Source organism: Orbicella franksi, chromosome 3 (assembly GCF_964199315.1).
Source record: "Orbicella franksi chromosome 3, jaOrbFran1.1, whole genome shotgun sequence".
Lineage (NCBI taxonomy): Eukaryota > Metazoa > Cnidaria > Anthozoa > Scleractinia > Merulinidae > Orbicella > Orbicella franksi.
In genome coordinates this window covers 6,586,463-6,603,621 of record NC_138147.1, presented here as the reverse complement: position 1 = coordinate 6,603,621, position 17,159 = coordinate 6,586,463, and the positions used below count along the sequence as shown (strand labels likewise).

General features: G+C 38.4%; 1 protein-coding gene across 1 annotated transcript; it reads left to right on the top strand.

Annotated features, from left to right (window-relative positions):
• The first annotated feature begins 12,373 nt into the window (after positions 1 to 12,373).
• Positions 12,374 to 16,138, top strand: LOC145482987 (prolactin-releasing peptide receptor-like). The gene is made up of 2 exons (XM_081461613.1): positions 12,374 to 13,353; positions 13,884 to 16,138. The coding sequence occupies exons 1-2, from the start codon at positions 12,967 to 12,969 to the stop codon at positions 14,535 to 14,537; spliced, it is 1,041 nt and encodes a 346-aa protein (XP_081317739.1). The 5' UTR covers positions 12,374 to 12,966; the 3' UTR covers positions 14,538 to 16,138.
• The last annotated feature ends 1,021 nt before the right edge of the window (positions 16,139 to 17,159 follow it).

Here is a 17,159-nt window from a genome sequence, read left to right as displayed (position 1 = left end):
CCCTCCTGAGTTTTAACTGTCTCACCGGAGCCAACATATTTTAAAGTAATGCTGAAACTACCCCAACTTCTGATCATTCGAAAATTCTTGATTGATGGCTACATAATCAAAGCATACTTAACTGCTCAGAAGTAAGATAACGGTTATTAAAGGCTATTTTTATTCCTTGTTCAGTAAAGTCTTCCAGAACACGGCTGGAGTAATCAGAAAACCAACAAACCCCAAAATGTTTGCAAACAGAGTGTTATAATAGCATCAGAAAATTTGCTTTGTTAATATTACTATTGGTCTTTGCTTAAAAGGTTTTGGAACCACTGAAGCACGTAATCAAATAAGCGAACAATATTAAAAGCTGTAGCGTGTACAAAGACATCACGGACTGAACAACAGAACAAGAATCTTTACAACGGTATATTTAGCCCAGCTTAACTATAAACAGCGAAGCATCCTGCGATGTTTACAAACTTTTGCGGCAGTCTTATTTTGATAAGAATTACTGGCATTGAAGTCGGTTCCAATAATTTCTTTCATGCCGAGAGTTTCCCGCTTAACTTGCACCGTGCACATTCTGCCGGAGAACAACTACCAAATCCATCTTGTCGATGTTTGCCTTTGTCGGCTTACCGTCAGTTTGATGACCTTGTGCCCATGAAGCTCTGTGGGAGGACAAAAGCTTAAAGTGGAGCGCGTGGTAACTATTTTTTCTGTTTCTACAATTATTCGGTACCACGTAGGTGTGTGAACCTTAACTTTGGATAGAATGAGGTGTGAGGTTTGCTTTGCGAATTTGAATGTCTGTTTTAATTAAGGAAGCGTCCACACTACACCGGAAAAATTTGAAAGCGTAGTTTTATTTCTACGATTAGGCCTACCGTCCACACTAATCCGTTAAGAAAATGAAGCCTTTCGAAAACGTTCTCCAAACCGGAGGAATTGAGCCGGTCAACTGCTCTGAACGCCGGCTTTTCGATTTCGTTTGGACTGAAACATTTTGCCTGAAAACGGAGCTTTTTGAAAACGATGTATTCACGATAATCATGTGATTTTCCTGCCTGAGTTTTTTCCTCAAATTAACACAAATCCAAAATGACCTGTGATTAATATATATATTGCTGCGTATTTACAGTGTAAATTCTTCCGGCTTACTGTAGAAGGAAAACATTTGATGTGCTATATATGTATAGCTTTCAGAGTAAAACCTCTTTTTTCAAATTTCTCCGCCGTAGTGTGGACGGGGTCTAAGCTGACTATTTAAAACGTTTAACCACATTGTTTGTATTGCCAGTGTACTTATTTATACCATATATCTTTCCGCTTTAGAGTCTCTATTTAGATCTGGATGTGTGCCTCATTAGTGTAGAGCCGGTACTGACTTGCGTGAAGGAGTGATAACCTCTGGTCATCAACAGCCAGCCTACAGATCGGCTTGTTTACACAATAATTAGATTGGTCGGCTGGCATGTCATAAAGGCCGCTATCAGCTTATCAGTTATCATCTCTTATCCATCCTACTCAGGAAGCAGGCCCAGGATCTGATTGAATGGAATCAGAATAGCACCGGTACTGCATCAAAGATCCTTAGTCTCCTCGAAAGCGTAGTGGGTTCATGCTCGGAACCTCAGTCAGAGAATGGAGCTGACTTAATTGGACAATATCTACGGCCAAGTTGTGAACAGTTGGCTTCCAACAAATGGCCCCTTTATAATTTTAAAGTTGCCAGATGACAGTTATTATTCTCCATCCACACCTTATTATCTTATCATGTTATGATTTCCCCTCTATTGAAATGTCAGGGCGCAAAAAAAAAAAAAATGTTTGCCAACAGTCTGCGTAAAACCTCCTATTTTTTAAAAAGGTTTTATTAGCTGAAACTCATCAAATTAATGTCTCCCGGGGTATGCAATCGATGGAAATCGATGATCGAAAAACCAATCGATATCAATCGATAAAATTAGTTAATTGGTATTGATTGGTATCGGTCAATCGATAATCAATCGATAACCACACAAAAACCGTTCATCGATTGCTATCGATTGGCACAGCAACCGCGAACCTGTCCGATCATCCACCATTTTTAGGAAGCCCAGGGGACGAAATTGCTAAAATAATTCCGACCCAGTCTTCTCAGCGCAAGTGTTTACTGCTGACAAGAAGAGGGGAGAACGCGGAAACGCGTTAAAAGTTGTTAACCAAGCAAGAACGAGAACAAACTTTGAGTTGTCAAAAGAAGATGGAACCTGTGGACGGGGCGTTGAAGAGAAAGAAGAGAGTCTTGTTCTCCTGTTAACGTTCAAAGCATTAAACTGAAATGTGTTTACAATTACTGCGTACAAAGATGGGATATTTATGCACCGATTCCTTTAATCTGCAACCAATCGATACCAATCGATATCAATTTATCTATTGATTGTTATTGAAAATCGATACCAATCGATAACCACACGAATCTTCGCCATCGATTGGTCATCGATTATCAATATCAATCGATTAATTGATATCGATTGGTATTGATTGATATCGATTGTCATCGATTATCGATTTCATCGATTGGATACCCCGGGATGTCTTTAGCGGGTGTCATCCACATAGACAGACTCAAAGAGTTTCCGATATTTGTCTTCCGATCCGACTCCGCAACAGCCCCTTAAACGCTAATCCATTATCTCCCTAAGGCTGTGATAAAGGTAAATGTCTGCATACGAGCCAAGTGGCCCGTCAGGCCGGAGCTTATCCCGGTTTCTGTAGCATGAAGCGACTAGGAGTATTTCTACTCCCCCCTGGATGGGATGCTAGTCCATCGCAGGGTTACACCTAGCATTAAGTTCGCCGGTACCCATTTATACACCTTTGTGGAAGGAGGCACTGTGAGAGTAAAGTGTCTTGCCCAAGAACACAGCGCAATGTCCCCGGCCAGGGCTCAAACTCGGACTGCACGATGCACTAACCATGAGTCCAACGTGCCTCTCCTCAGGCCGTGTAAGTTTATTGCTTTCTTTTACAGCTTCTCGCTTTTTCCCGCCAGTAGAAGACTGATTTAAAAAGTTAAGGGACCACAGTAGATATCTATCAGCTTGTATACAGACCAATAATTGCACCGTTAAGGAGCTTGTTGTTTCTTCTCTTAAATGGTTGATGACCTCCTCACACACAGTGAAATTACGGTTACTCGCTTCATAGCTAGTAACCACAAAAAATAAGTACGGGAGACATTTTGGGCGCGGCTGTCCTTAACACACAATCAACCAAAAGGCGGTCGCAGTTCCCCGACATTTTTTAGTCTCACCAAACACAGTGCATAGCATTTCGTCTTACAATTGGCCCACACATGTACAATAATGTTTTTAATTTGTTGCATCAAAAACAGTATCACTTAACCGAATTCACGATTTAATTTTTAACAATATATTCATATTGCAAGAGGAACTTGTATCTTGGTCTATCAAAGGTTATTTTAATTGCGACACTACAACACTAATTAATCAGATTAATGGAAACCGTCAGTTTCTCGAAGATCCCGACAAACTCGTGACAAAAATGGATTTTCTTGTAGCTATAGGCTCGAGAAATCGGGGTTCTACTATAAGATAATCAATAAAAATGATCAGACTTGTGAATAGAATTACCAACTAGCGCTTTATAAATTAATCCTTAAGTCAACCGTTAAGATGAATAATAAATCGCTGTTTTCAAATTTTGCTTTCAAAAGGGAGCTTAATTAAAGGCTTTCCATGTCGTTAACCGCTTCATGGGTGTGACTTCACGTCAGAATCGAACTAAAGCATTCAACAAATTATGATGGATCGATTTTTGGTTCCCGCGAGGTTATCGATAATACAAGTTTAAAAGTGTCTAGAAAACAATGAAAGCTTAAACGGAAATTCATTATTTCACCAAGGATCACCTTTAGAAAGAAAATCAATTTCTGTAAACGAAGACTGATGGTGGTTTAATGAACTTGTGTTTCCTAGACGTCATTCCATTTAGTTACTGTACGCTTCTCGTTTTGGTTTGATGGTATGATTTGGCTCTTCAAATCTGAAAGTTACTCCAGCGTTTATCAGCTTCGAGGAGTGATACAAGTACAGGTACAACATTATTTACAAGTTTGTACAAGTTGACAACGTTGTTGTACTGAATGGTAAACTCTACATGGCTAGGTAGTCAGTTTTGCTGCGTGATCTAGAGGGTGGATGTGGTAAATGTGTAAATGAATATTAGAACCGAATGCAGTTGAATATGGTAGGCACAAAGTTTTCTATTTTTTGCTAGGAAGAAAGTGATCATTTGTTCAAAGGTTTTGTACAGAAAATTAATTAATTTCGGATGTACATATTTTAGCATGGTAATCTGCGAGTTTACTTTAGATGCTCGTAAAATTGTAAACATTCACGGCGGATCAAGTTAAGAAATTGTTACCATAAGGAGGAAAGTCCTTGAACGCTCAAAATGAAATTTCTGACTAATCCGGACAAACTCTCCCTTCGTCATTAACTTGGGAGTTTAGACAAAAGAAAATTTTAAGTCAGTTCAGGTGATGAAGGAGCAAACTAGGCGGGTTTCTATCAGAGCTTGTGAAATTTCGTGAAATCGACAGATATGTATCTTTCAAAATGTACTATGTACTATATAAATTGATAACGTGTTATCACAGGCAGCCCAGACGTTGTATACGATTAATACGTGACATTATGCTGTTGGCGATTACGTTACAATTTTAGCCGTTTATAAGACGATGTATGAGAATGCTTCGAAAATTACTCTAAATGCTACGTGTAGAAAATAATTTGAATAAAATGGCTTACCTTATGTTTGCATTGCGTTGTTTTAATGTCTCTGGGTTCCTGGAGGTGGTTTAGAGCCATTTAGGCGAGTTTTACTTTCTGGCGGTTTGCTTCCCCTAAAGAGAAACGAAAGGCGGGCCACCCACTGGCCCGACGGCCCGCACTCAAAGCTCTGTAAATTCCACAATAATGGTCTAATCTCGTCAGAATTGCCTCATGGTAGCCGTCGATAACTCTTTTCCCATTTGCTTCCTTCCAAGGTTTCAAAGTTTATCTTGACCGCCCGAGAATCGCTGGTTTTCCAGCTCTTGCTTTCCATTTTGGCTCCATTTCGATCCGTAACCGATTATCTTGGCCACAGGATTTGAATTTCTAGCTTAGCGACCTCGCCATCGTGACAAAGTCGCCTCCAACCGTCGAGAGGCAAGGGGCATTATTTGATCATGCAAACTGCACCGTGCCGCGGTGTATAACTGAAATTAGCGCCTAAAAGCACTGTTAACTGCAAAAATGCAAGGAGCAAACAATGTTCAGCTGAATTTAGCACCTAAAAGCACTGTCAACTGCAGCGAGAGATGGCAACGAGTAACTGACCAATGCCCCGTGCCTCTCGACGGTTGGAGGCGACTTTGTCACGATGGCGAGGTCGCTAAGCTAGAAATTCAAATCCTGTGGCTAACATATGAAATGGAGCCGAAATGGAAAGCAAGAGCTGGAAAACCAGCGATTCTCGGGCGGTTAAGATAAACTTTGAAACCTTGGGAGGAAGCGAATGGGAACAAGAGTTATCGACGGCTACCATGAGGCAATTCTGACGAGATTAGACCATTATTGTGGAATTTACAGCGCTTTGAGTGCGGGCCGTCGGGTCAGTGGGTCGCCCGCCTTTCGTTTCTCTTTAGGGGAAGCAAACCGCCAGAAAGTAAAACTCGCCTAAATGGCTCTAAACAACCTCCAGGAACCCAGAGACATTAAAACAACGCAATGCAAACATAAGGTAAGCCCTTCTATTCAAGTTATTTTCTACACGTAGCATTTAGAGTAATTTTCGAAGCATTCTCATACATTGTCTTATAAACGGCTAAAATTGTAACGTAATCGCCAACAGAATAATGTCAAGTATTAATCGTATACAACGTCTGGGCCGCCTGTGGTGTTATGAACATTATGGACAACATTACGTCACGTCAGGGCAATATTCAATTTGCGAGCAATTGTACTCGAAAGTATTTAAGGCAAAACATTTTACCATCAAATAAGACACTACAACCAATTTCTAATTCGTTTGTGATAGACACGATCATATGGAAAACAACGGCTTTGTTCTCTGTTGATCAAATTCATAATTTGAAGTTCTTGATGAAAAAGTTAAAGTTTACCATGTTACTAGTGCTGAATTGTTAAAATTGCTGTTGTTAACATGGATGATTGGTGTTTTAATTGCGCCCAGAGTGAAATAAGTAATTACTCCATTCCAATTAACGTATACTCTGCTGCAATGCAGCCAATTTTCAGTTAAACTTAAATCTGACATGTAACTCACCCTGCTAGAGTCTCTTCCTTGCATGGGATACTTGTCGATAGACCTGTCGCACTAGCTAAATTTATTAAAATTTAACAACAACAACAACAACAACACACGCAATTTATTGCAAAAACGGGAAAATTCTTAGTTAAAAAAAAAGACAATTGGAACAGAAAATTAGGTAAATCAAGTTCACCCAGAATAACTTGAAAGCTAATCGAGTTGAGTAGAATTAAATAGTGCGTATATAAAGAAGTTTATTTACAGTAAAGCTTAGGGGGGTGCAAGGCAGTAAGGAGACAAAACAAGGGAACAAAAAAAAACAATAAATAAGTGAGTGGAATAAATCAGTAAATAACTAAATACCTTTTTTTCAAAAAAAAATTAATTATTTGGCGATATATTAAAACATTAAATACCTAAAAATAAAGCCAAACCTCATAAAGTGATCAAAAGTCATGAATGTTATCAATTTGATTGTTAGATTTTAAGCTTAACTTTGTTTATGAAAATTTTAAGGGGGAGCTGTTTAATACTTTCATCCAAATTTAAACAAATCGAATCTTTAGAATGGTATTACTCTGTATTAGTATCACCCACCTAGTGGACTAATGCAAATCCTGCATTTTAATTGGCTACGCTACTAGAGGACTATTAGTAATAGTCCTCGAGTAGCGAAATTGGCCCAATCGAGTGTGACGCTCTCTTTCGTTTTATTCCCAAATAAATATTTCTTCAACTTGCATTTGCTAACTTTATTATTGCCTTTTCTGTCTGACTAGTTGATACTAAAACAATAAGACCCTTCGCCCTCAAGGGTCACGGGTCTAATTGTTAATTATCATGTAGCTCTTGGGACTTGTTGCAGTGTTGCTCGCCGTCAATTATAATCTTTATTAAATCCATTTTGAAATCACTGGTTATCCTTGCAATCTGATTGGCTCTCAATGGTGCGATTTATTCACGAATCGCACTGTTTTTTGCTCTAAATCGCATCTTTTTCTCAGCCATTGAGAATGGGACAGTAAAACAAAACAACAAATCAGATTTCAATATTAGTTTAAAGTAAACAATAAAATTTCAAGAAAATGAAAGGTAAAAAGCCATTGTGGGGAGAATTTAGCAACTAGTATTACCAAAACTTTGTTGTTATTGTGTTTTTTTTTCCAAAAAACTTGACGAATGTAATTAATTGCAGTTTCTAAATGACGATTATCAGCTCCTTCAGGCTGAACACCTACTTTAATGGAAGTTTCCAACTTTCAGTGTCCATTTTGACGAATATTTTGGCGATTTTTCTTCAACATCTGCTCAAAATCCGTATGATACCGAGTCCAGTAAAACATAAACAAACGAAAACCACACAACAACGAATTCAGGGCCATCTCAAGAAGGTAGATGTTTCCAGGTTTCTGGTAGTTTCAAACGAAGCAACAAAAGAGCTCAACTCTGTCGCTGTGTATAAACATAGTCAAAATACGCCCCGCTCCACAAAACAGTGAATGAATGAACGTCTTACGAAGCTGGTGTTAGTCCCGCCATCTTGGAAATATCTTGAAACAAATGGCGCCGCAAGAACTTGACAAGGTCCTGAGTATTGAGTCCTTCGCCGAGGTCACAAAAAGAAACGGAGGTGATAACGAGCTGGACTCCCTTAAAATCATGCCATTAAACGGTATGAAAGAAAAAAAACGTACCATCCACTGGGCATCGTGCACTCGAGGGAGTTTCACAACTCAAAAGAAATCCATCGCAGAATTACGCAGGATGCACCTTCAAATTCCTTCTCCAAAGACAATGAAAAGTCTCAGCCTCAACCACAGAAGAAAGAAAGAGCTTCCATCATTGATTCAGGCGACGAGAATTGAACTTTTGTACCTGAAGCAGACTATTTTCGTTCTGACTTCAAAACCGCTTGTTTCTTTGTCATGCTCGGATGAGTTTTCGTCACATGACATCGTTTTGCATACTAAATGAGACGTAAACGCGTTTCCGGTTCCGCTTTTTTTTTTTTTAACAAATCGGCTACTGGAACAATACACCAAAAGTCTAAAAATTAAGGCGATAAAATTGTGCGATTTCAAAATGGATCTAATAAAGTGGCAATTGAACTGAGTGGAGTGCAATTTTGGTCTGAAATCATACTTGTGATTTCAGGCCAAATTGCACTCCACTCAGTTCAATTACCATTATAAAATACGTTACCATGCATCTCTGATAAATCATACTAGCTTTATTTTCAACTGAAATCGATTCTTTTGTTTATCAAGACCTAAATTTACCTTTCCACAACGCAACAAAAACGTGAAACAAAATAAGTTCGTTCAGCTGAGTTCAAACTCCGCTTTGTAAAATCGAAAGTTGACTGTGTTCGGAAATTTGAGGAAAGCGAGTTTTAACTGTCGGCCAAAAACGAGAAATTGAGTAACACATGACCTGTCGAGGCAATTCTGACATAACCAAGGAAGAAGGGGCAGCAGCTTGAAAAATATGGGGTCAGTGAAAGGTATTCATGGTCCTTCTTAAGCGACCTTAGAGTTATTACTCTATTTGCTGAGCTTATTCTTATTTTATAAATAACCTTTGGTTCTATTCGGCAACTGACTGACTCAGATTCATTTCCAGCCTGACTGCAGAAAAAAAATATACTAGATCTAATTCTGACAGAATCCTGACAATTAGATAGAACATACAGCAAAAATAACAGAAAAATTCAGTCCTCTGTAGTGCTACTGAGCCATGTTGGGATCTCCATTTTTGCTTTGGTGTCTGCCTCTAAGTATCAGTCAATGTAGTATATACAGTGTTTTAATGATAATAATGAACTTTATTGAACACGTATTGGTTACAGAAAAGAAACAAAACTACCTAGGCTAAGGAAAAAACACTACGAACTACTTGCAATACACTAGTTACAAGGTAAATTCCTTTTTAACATTTATACTGCCAACCATTGCTTACTTAGAATTAACTTGAGCACATAACATCAACAACAACAACAAAAACAGAAACCACTTGTAATACCTACAATTACACAGCTTAAATTCCTTACTTTACAAAATACTGACATAGAACATTTCTTACGCTGTTTACACTGTTTAGTCGTTATTACTTGTCAGGTTCTGCAAGGAAATTCTAATAGACCTAGGTTTCACACTATTGTAAACTGTGCTTCCTATGACTTGACCTGCATGCCAAATCCAGCGCTCCCGAGCAGGAAATTAGACCGGACTAGTACTGTAAAACTGCAAGTAGAGAAGAAGAATCCTAATCTTGATCCCAGGAGTTTTTGATTCTGGCAACCGCATTACTCAAATTCGCGTTGATCTATTATTCTTCCAGCCCTCACTTCCTGGTTCAAGCTATTGATTGTCAATAAAGGTTTGCAGCGTACTAAATCAGTCTAAGCTCTCATTTCGAGTCTTTTGCTGTCGTTCAAATCGACTGTTATGTTGTTAAATTATGATCCACTGTAACTGAGTGGAAGTACTAACCATGCCAGAGCAAGTCGCAGACTATTCCAGTTCTTTCAGTGCCTTGTACATTTCTCTAGATTCTGGATGTGTGACCAATGGTACAGGTATCCGATTAGTGCTATATAGTATTAATCCGCAAAGTGTGATTAACATAGACATGACGAGATGAGTTTGTGCCTACAGTCAGGTCTGTGTGTGGAGAAAAAGTGGTTTAATTTCAGGCCACCAACTTGAGATCGTAATTAAACAAAATAATGTTCTCTTTCTCATTAAGGTTTGTTAGGTCAGATCATTAATTTAATTGTTGTCCATGAACCATTCGTTATAATGCAACTTAAAATTCCAGAAATTTCACAAAACAAATTAGCACTTTGCGTTGGCCTCGAGAGAGAATGCCCGTGCTTTGAATCCATTCAAGTTTGCGGAAAAGCGGTAATCAGTCCTTTCTAATTATCGGGTTGACTGATGGCAGAGCAATCAGAGCCCACAAGAGGTCTCTTTAACCCAATAATTTTAGTAGAATTTTTTTTGCTGGAACTGTAAAATATAATTACCACCCTGAAATAGCAATAATCGTAGCCCGCTTCATTTGAAATGTTTAAAGTGCGTACGGTTTCGTTGGTCCAGATAGGTGTACATGCTGGGTTAGAGAAGGTATAGTTATCGTTATTAAGTGATCACAATTTGGACAAAAAAGTAAACGTTAACTGTAAGTGGCGTTAATTTAATTTAAATAACAATTCCTTTCCTTCTTTTTCTTTAAACCTAGTTCCAAACTTGTGAGATAAGCATAACACTAGTGAACTGAAGTATAAGCGCAAGTACAAGAACTGAAAAAATATGTTTCTTTTTCTTGTGCTTATACATGTGCTTATTTCAGTAGTATTATGCTTATCTCACAAGTGGGAACCTGGCTTTAAAGATTTTTTTTTCTGGTCTTTAAATAATTTCCCACTGTAATCTCGTCGTGTTTATTTCGGCAAGAGTTCTTTTGTGTGCCGGGGGATGGCATTCCCAGTCTCCTCCCGGGACTGATTGTTCCCAGTCCTCCTCCCCTTCGGCTTCTTCTGCTACTCCCACTCTATGGCCAAAACAAGAAATTGTCACCTGTGTAATAAGCGTACCGTCATTACCAAAGTGCCTTTTTGGTGAATGTGAGTATACTCCAATTCTGTTGGCTTTCTTTACTAAACTATGATCTTTTGCATTTAACATTTAATTTGATTTACACTTGAAATTATTTTCACAAACTTTCTTGTTGTTTTGTACGTACCTTATTTGAAATGTCAAGATTTTTGGTTGAACATTTATCAAAAATATTATACCCCCGTCAGGGGTAAATTAGAGGTAGCGTCAACGAGGAGATTAAATTTTGACTCGTCAAATGGTTATATTCTACCGAGACCGGTAGAAACCGTCTCGATTTCGTGTAGAAACAGGTAGAAACCGTCTTCATTTCGTGTCGATCGTTTTTGAATTACGGTCCATTTTCCAGTTCCGTTTTGGATTTCGAGAAAGCTAGTGACGATATTCTGAAAGAGATAATAGCAGTGCACCGTCATCATCAATCCTTATTGCCCCCAGTGGGGCATGGGGCCGCGATAATAGTACGTAAGAAGTCATTATTGTATAAATTGCTCGCAGTTCGCACCTCCTAGGAAAAACGTAAACTTGATGAGTCGAGAAAACACGGCCGGGACATCAAAAATTTCCATCAAAAAAGAAGCACCTGCCTTGTCTCACGAAACGGGAAGAAAGAATATTTACACAAGAGCACCTCAATTTTATCTCTCTTGATTACCTCTCGCCATAAAAATATGTTAATGTAGGTAATATCCTCAAAATTTCAATAATTGGGAATACGAAATTGTGAAAAATGATTTTCTCGCAATTGTAAAGGACAACATTAAGGCCGTGCATTGGGTGACATCATCAGTAATTTGTAATTAAAATTTGCAAATTACAGTGTCTCATGGTGTCCTTTTTAAATTGTGTTTGTTTTGGTTCATTAACCTGCATGGCCAAATTTAAATTATGATCTAAACTGATCACAAGTGAAAAAAAAAAAAAAAAAGCAATGAAGTCAATAATTTACTGCCTGGGTGATAAAAAAAAATGGTCCTTGACTGATGATTAGACATTGTCAATGCCTTAACTTTAGAAAAGGATGACAAAAGCAGAGCACAAACGAAAGACGACATTGAGAGGAAAAATACCTTTTTTACTGAGGGTTTTCACTGCCAATTTCCTTTGTACTGTAGGATCCTCTTGCAACAAAAGAAATTTCAAACACTCCTTTTTTCATCAATATGATTTGTGTATTTATGTTATGATCGGAAGCCAATCACAAGGATTTAATACGCTTTAAGTAAATTTAACTGTGAAAGTAATACAAGCCACACTTGAGCTTTTTCCGTTTAATCTACCTTAAATTTTCACTCCAGAAGGACTCTAAAGCAATTTTCTCTCATATGGCTTAGCTCGCTAGGGGACAATACAAATCGGTGTCCCTGAGTGACAAAAAAGATCAGATCAGAAAGAGATCAGATCAGAAAAAGACAATTTCATCAAATCAATTCACAGGAGTGGATAAAACATGTAAACAATAGTGGATGACTGAAGATTCGACACGCAAGTGGGCTGAGGCTCTTTTTAAAGTGCGTCTATTTACATTTATTTTTAGAGATGACAATGAGAAAGAGTTGACTTAGTTTGCCGATCCCGTCGACCGATCATTCTCTGGTTTTGCTTCGACGCGGCTGGAGTTACGACAGAACTCTCACATTCTGCTCTTCGTGAAGTGGGGCGACCATTTCGAAAAGCGCTGACATTCGGTTAAATGGTTAGTGCCTTAAAGTTTAATCTCTCCCTGACCGTGGACTGCAATCTGATTTCGTCAACAGAATCAAATCCATCATTTCACCGCGAAAATCTTCGACAAAGGTCTTTCATGCGGAGCCCGCTCTAGAAACATTTATACATCTATAGTAATTCGGCTTCTTAAACAAACATCAACTGGGAGGAACCAACACAGCATTCCCCCAGTGCAGTGAAAACAGTGTATTTGAGGCCCTTGATTTGATCAAACAAGGAGACAACGCAACACTGATTTGCATTCATTCGACGAAAACCAGGAAGACTTTCTAGGACGCTCAGTTTTCAGGAGTCAAAAGAGGGCTTCAATATGTCAAACAGTAACAATTCCTCAGATTTTGAGGAAGATACTTCAGTTCATCATGTCTTACGATCAATATCGCTTTTATTCGTTTCCGTCTTCGGCACCGTTGGAAATATCCTTTTGTTTGCAGTCATTTTACGAAAAGGGAGGATCACCAATGTCACTAACCTATTCAACCTGAATCTGGCAGTGGGGGATTTGATCCGTATTTTCGTGTTTATACCGGTTTATCTGCTTTACTCCGCGCAAAACGAATGGCCTTCTGGACTGGGTTACGCAGGATGCAAAACAGTATTCATGATTGTACAGAGCTCCCTAACGGTTTCCATAATGACCTTGATGTTCATGAGCATTGAAAGATACCAGGCTGTAGTAAAACCACTAAAGAAACAGGTAACTAAAAAAAACAAAAGCTTTGTATTCTAAACAGTGTCGTTCCTGGGAGCTGTATGTTGATCTTTGGACTCGAATACAAAGTCTTAACCTCACCACCCCTACAAGGGTGGTTGATGAAAACCCCTCTTTGAATTTTAATTGTTATAAGGCACCTAACAGATAATCTTTTTTTTTTTTCTTTACCTTTTTTAATTCTTTATCGATAGTCAAGAGTTTGCTCTGAGATATGATACGGTTATCGAATGGTTATGACCGCGTATGACATTACTAAATCCGCCATCTAGCATTTCCCATGATAGATTGCACCAGTTGACATGAGAGAAATGTATGTATCCGCGCAAACATACTGCAAACCAATAATTTATGCGAAAATGGACTAGTACAACAGAAAACATGAAAACGTGGCATAAGGACGAATAATTAGCAACATCATTGTAAACATTAAAGAGCAGAAACTTTGATGTTATATGCAGATTATAATTCATTACCCTAAGTAACAATAATTCTTATCCACTCTTCTTGTTCAGATGACAATTCGTTTAGTCAGGTTCTTGGTAATTCTTTCGTGGATTATCGGATTTCTCACGAGCATCTGGTATGCGCTGTCACTAAACCTAGTCGAGGACAGGAATAACCGTGCTCATTGCATCCCCCACTCGAAAAAAACCTGGATAACAAACGCCCTTCTCCTGCTCATTCCTGCTACACAGTGGCTTCCCGGGGTAGTATTCATGGTGGCATACATAAAGATAATCCTAACACTGCGCAGAAATGCCGTGATTAATCCATCTGATGTTTCCCAAAGCTCGCAAAATCGTCATCGAAGGAACATGAGGGCGGTTCGCATCCTCATCATAGAAGTGGTGATATTTCTGGGTTGTTTGTTCCCGTTTTATCAACACAGCCTCCAAATAATTTTCACTGATGTTAGTGAGCTTGGTCCTCTGAGCGCGAAAGGAACCTTGGTATACTGCTTGATGATGACGTATGCACTGATCAACCCTTTCTGTCATATTCTGTTGAACAGCGAGTTTAGGGAAGAAGTCCTCAAGATGAAACATCAGCTGACAGCCTTCTTTGGTGTGGAGAATAATCATGTCAGTGAGTGTTCGCACTGTCATCTACCAAGCCAGCATTTACACCATGAAGAAATGCGAAACAGGCAGGAAATAACAAATTGATACTTTCCGAGAACAGTAGTTAATAAAATTAAGTTCTTTTTGGATATTTATACCTAATCATCCCTAGCTTTCTGGTACGCTTCGGCGGGATATCAGGCGAGTTTGATCGAGCCGTGGTTCGTATTCAGTGGCGAGACGCAGTCGAACCAAAATATCCATGGCGAGACCAAATTCGGTCAAGTGAGTATGATATCGTTGGCTAATTACGAATCGGGCAACGGTAATGACAAGAATCAGGTCAGTGAGTGTTTGTATCGTCATCTCCAGGCCAGCACTTGTACCGTACCAAGACGGTGAGAAAAAAAATACACAAAAAAAGTTAAGAAAAAATAACAAGTATAATAATTACAACAAAAAAAAGTGACGGGCTGTTGGCCAAAATTGCCGTATGAAAAACAGGGGGGAAAGATAGCCTAAGTAACCAGTTTAAAACTTAGAAATTTCATTTATTTAACACAAAAAGAAACTAGATGCCTGGCAATATCCAAATTCGTAAACATCGATCTGCATCCCATTTTCTTTAGCAGATGAATTTATGACAAGTGTTTTTTACATCTGCAATGACATCAAAACGAATTCGCCTATGTTTTTAAGCCCGTGTGAGTGGATTCCACCTAGGCCTCCATCTCCATACAGGCATGATGTCATTATTTTGCTAACAGCTAGAAAAATGCCAAAAAAAAAAAAAATTAATTTATATCTTATTCGTAAAAGAGATTTTAATTATATGAGTTTTTAATATAAGTATTATCACCATGACGCTAGCTATAGCTCTTAATTAACGGTTCCACCTTGGTACGTTGATAGAGGGGAATGGTTATGAACACGACAAAATTCTATGTTGTATGTTTTTGTTCGCTTTAGGTTTTGGCCTTGACCGTGCACAAAACACAATTATTGTTGTTTACTACCGACTGAGGAACTGACCAATAGAAACGTTTTGGTTACGTAATCAATCCAAAGTGTATGAGCGCAAAACAAAGGATTGAAAACGGTCGTGGATCTTCCAACATAAATCTTGCATCGTTGTTTGCTCTTTTGATGATAGCCGGGCATCACATCCATTCCCGTCTATTAACTGTGGTTCCACTTTAATAGCAAGTGAGAGTTAGAGCTAATAGGTTTTAACTTAGTAGGTTTAGGTATCAACACATAAAATCAATGATAAAATGACTAAAATGATGAAGATACCAAGCAAAAACTGACTAGTAAATAATTCGCCGACTATATTAACTCGAAGTAAAACTAATTTGTGTTTACTAATTTCACCATTCCCGTAGCGAACGAAATGTACATGTAAAGTACTTTGGAATAACATTTTACGGAATCTAAGAATTGTTAGCCGATTTTCCCCCCTCGCACTAAGCAGGTTTTGCACGTAAAGTCAGTAAAGTTGCCAGAGGAGAAAAGGCTTTTGGAACATTAACAAATTTCCATCAAAACAGAAACACCTGCAAGGTCTTGAAAATGGGAAGATAGAATATTTACACAAAAGCACTCTTGTCTGATGTCTTTTTTTATCTTGCAATTCCATAATCACGTTTTACTCTAAGATAGTGACAGTGACATGACGAAAATTGCTGTAATTTTAAAATAAAATGGTGAGAAGCGATGTTTTCTAAGATGGTAAAGGATTGTAGTTCGTTTTCACGAAGCGATCCCCAAACTTCAAATCGCAGTTTGCAAATTACGTTTTGGCAATACATTTCGTTTTCAAAGTGTTTAGTTTTTGTTGTACAAATACTTGATTTCTTATAAGACGCAGAGAGAATTATCCAATTACCTCTCCGCAGGTACCAATCCGCAGGTACCTCTAAACGCCAAAATTCAAATTGCCTAACTACGGTTGCTTGCTAACATTAATGACCATTGACACGCTATCAGCGGAACGACAGTTTCATAAGAGTTGCGCTAAAAGTGTTAATTTAGTTGCTGATTGTAAAGAGGAAGAAGTCAGCATGTTCAAATAAACAAAAAAAAAAACAAAGGATGGGTACTAACAAAGGCTGAAGGGATAGACAAATAATTACCAAGGGGTTTCTGCCATTTTTTGTAGAATTAAAAAACCACACTTGAAATTATTGTTATTCCTATCACGTTCCATTTCTCTAATTTTATTTTTGGAAAGTGATTTCATGGACAGAAACCAGTGACAAGTGTTTAATAATCTTTGAGTAAACCCTCCGGAGAAAATAATTAAATTTCCTACGCGAAGAGCGAATTTGAAAGTTTTTCGTTTGACTTACAGGTAATTTCAGTTTATCAGCACATGCAAGTGTCTAAGTATAAACTAAAAAAAAATTGGCACCGCAGCTTAGTTGTCAGCAAAAACTGGCATTATCATAAAAAAAAAAAACCTCTCACTGCACTGTACTTATGTGAGACAGAGCCGATAAAGCAATTGTAAACAATGACTGACTTTGTCCATTTGACAATGCTGTGGGGTGGACCTACTTTAAAAGTGCGTTTATTTTTCACTTTATCGTTAGACAAAAGGCAAAGTTGCTGGAGGCTGTTTGGGCGCGTAGAACTGATAAGAGAGAATTGGGTTATTTTTTCAAGTTTCCGCTGTCCCCTTCACTGTTTTTTCATTGTTACATGCTACGGCAAGACTCTCGTGTA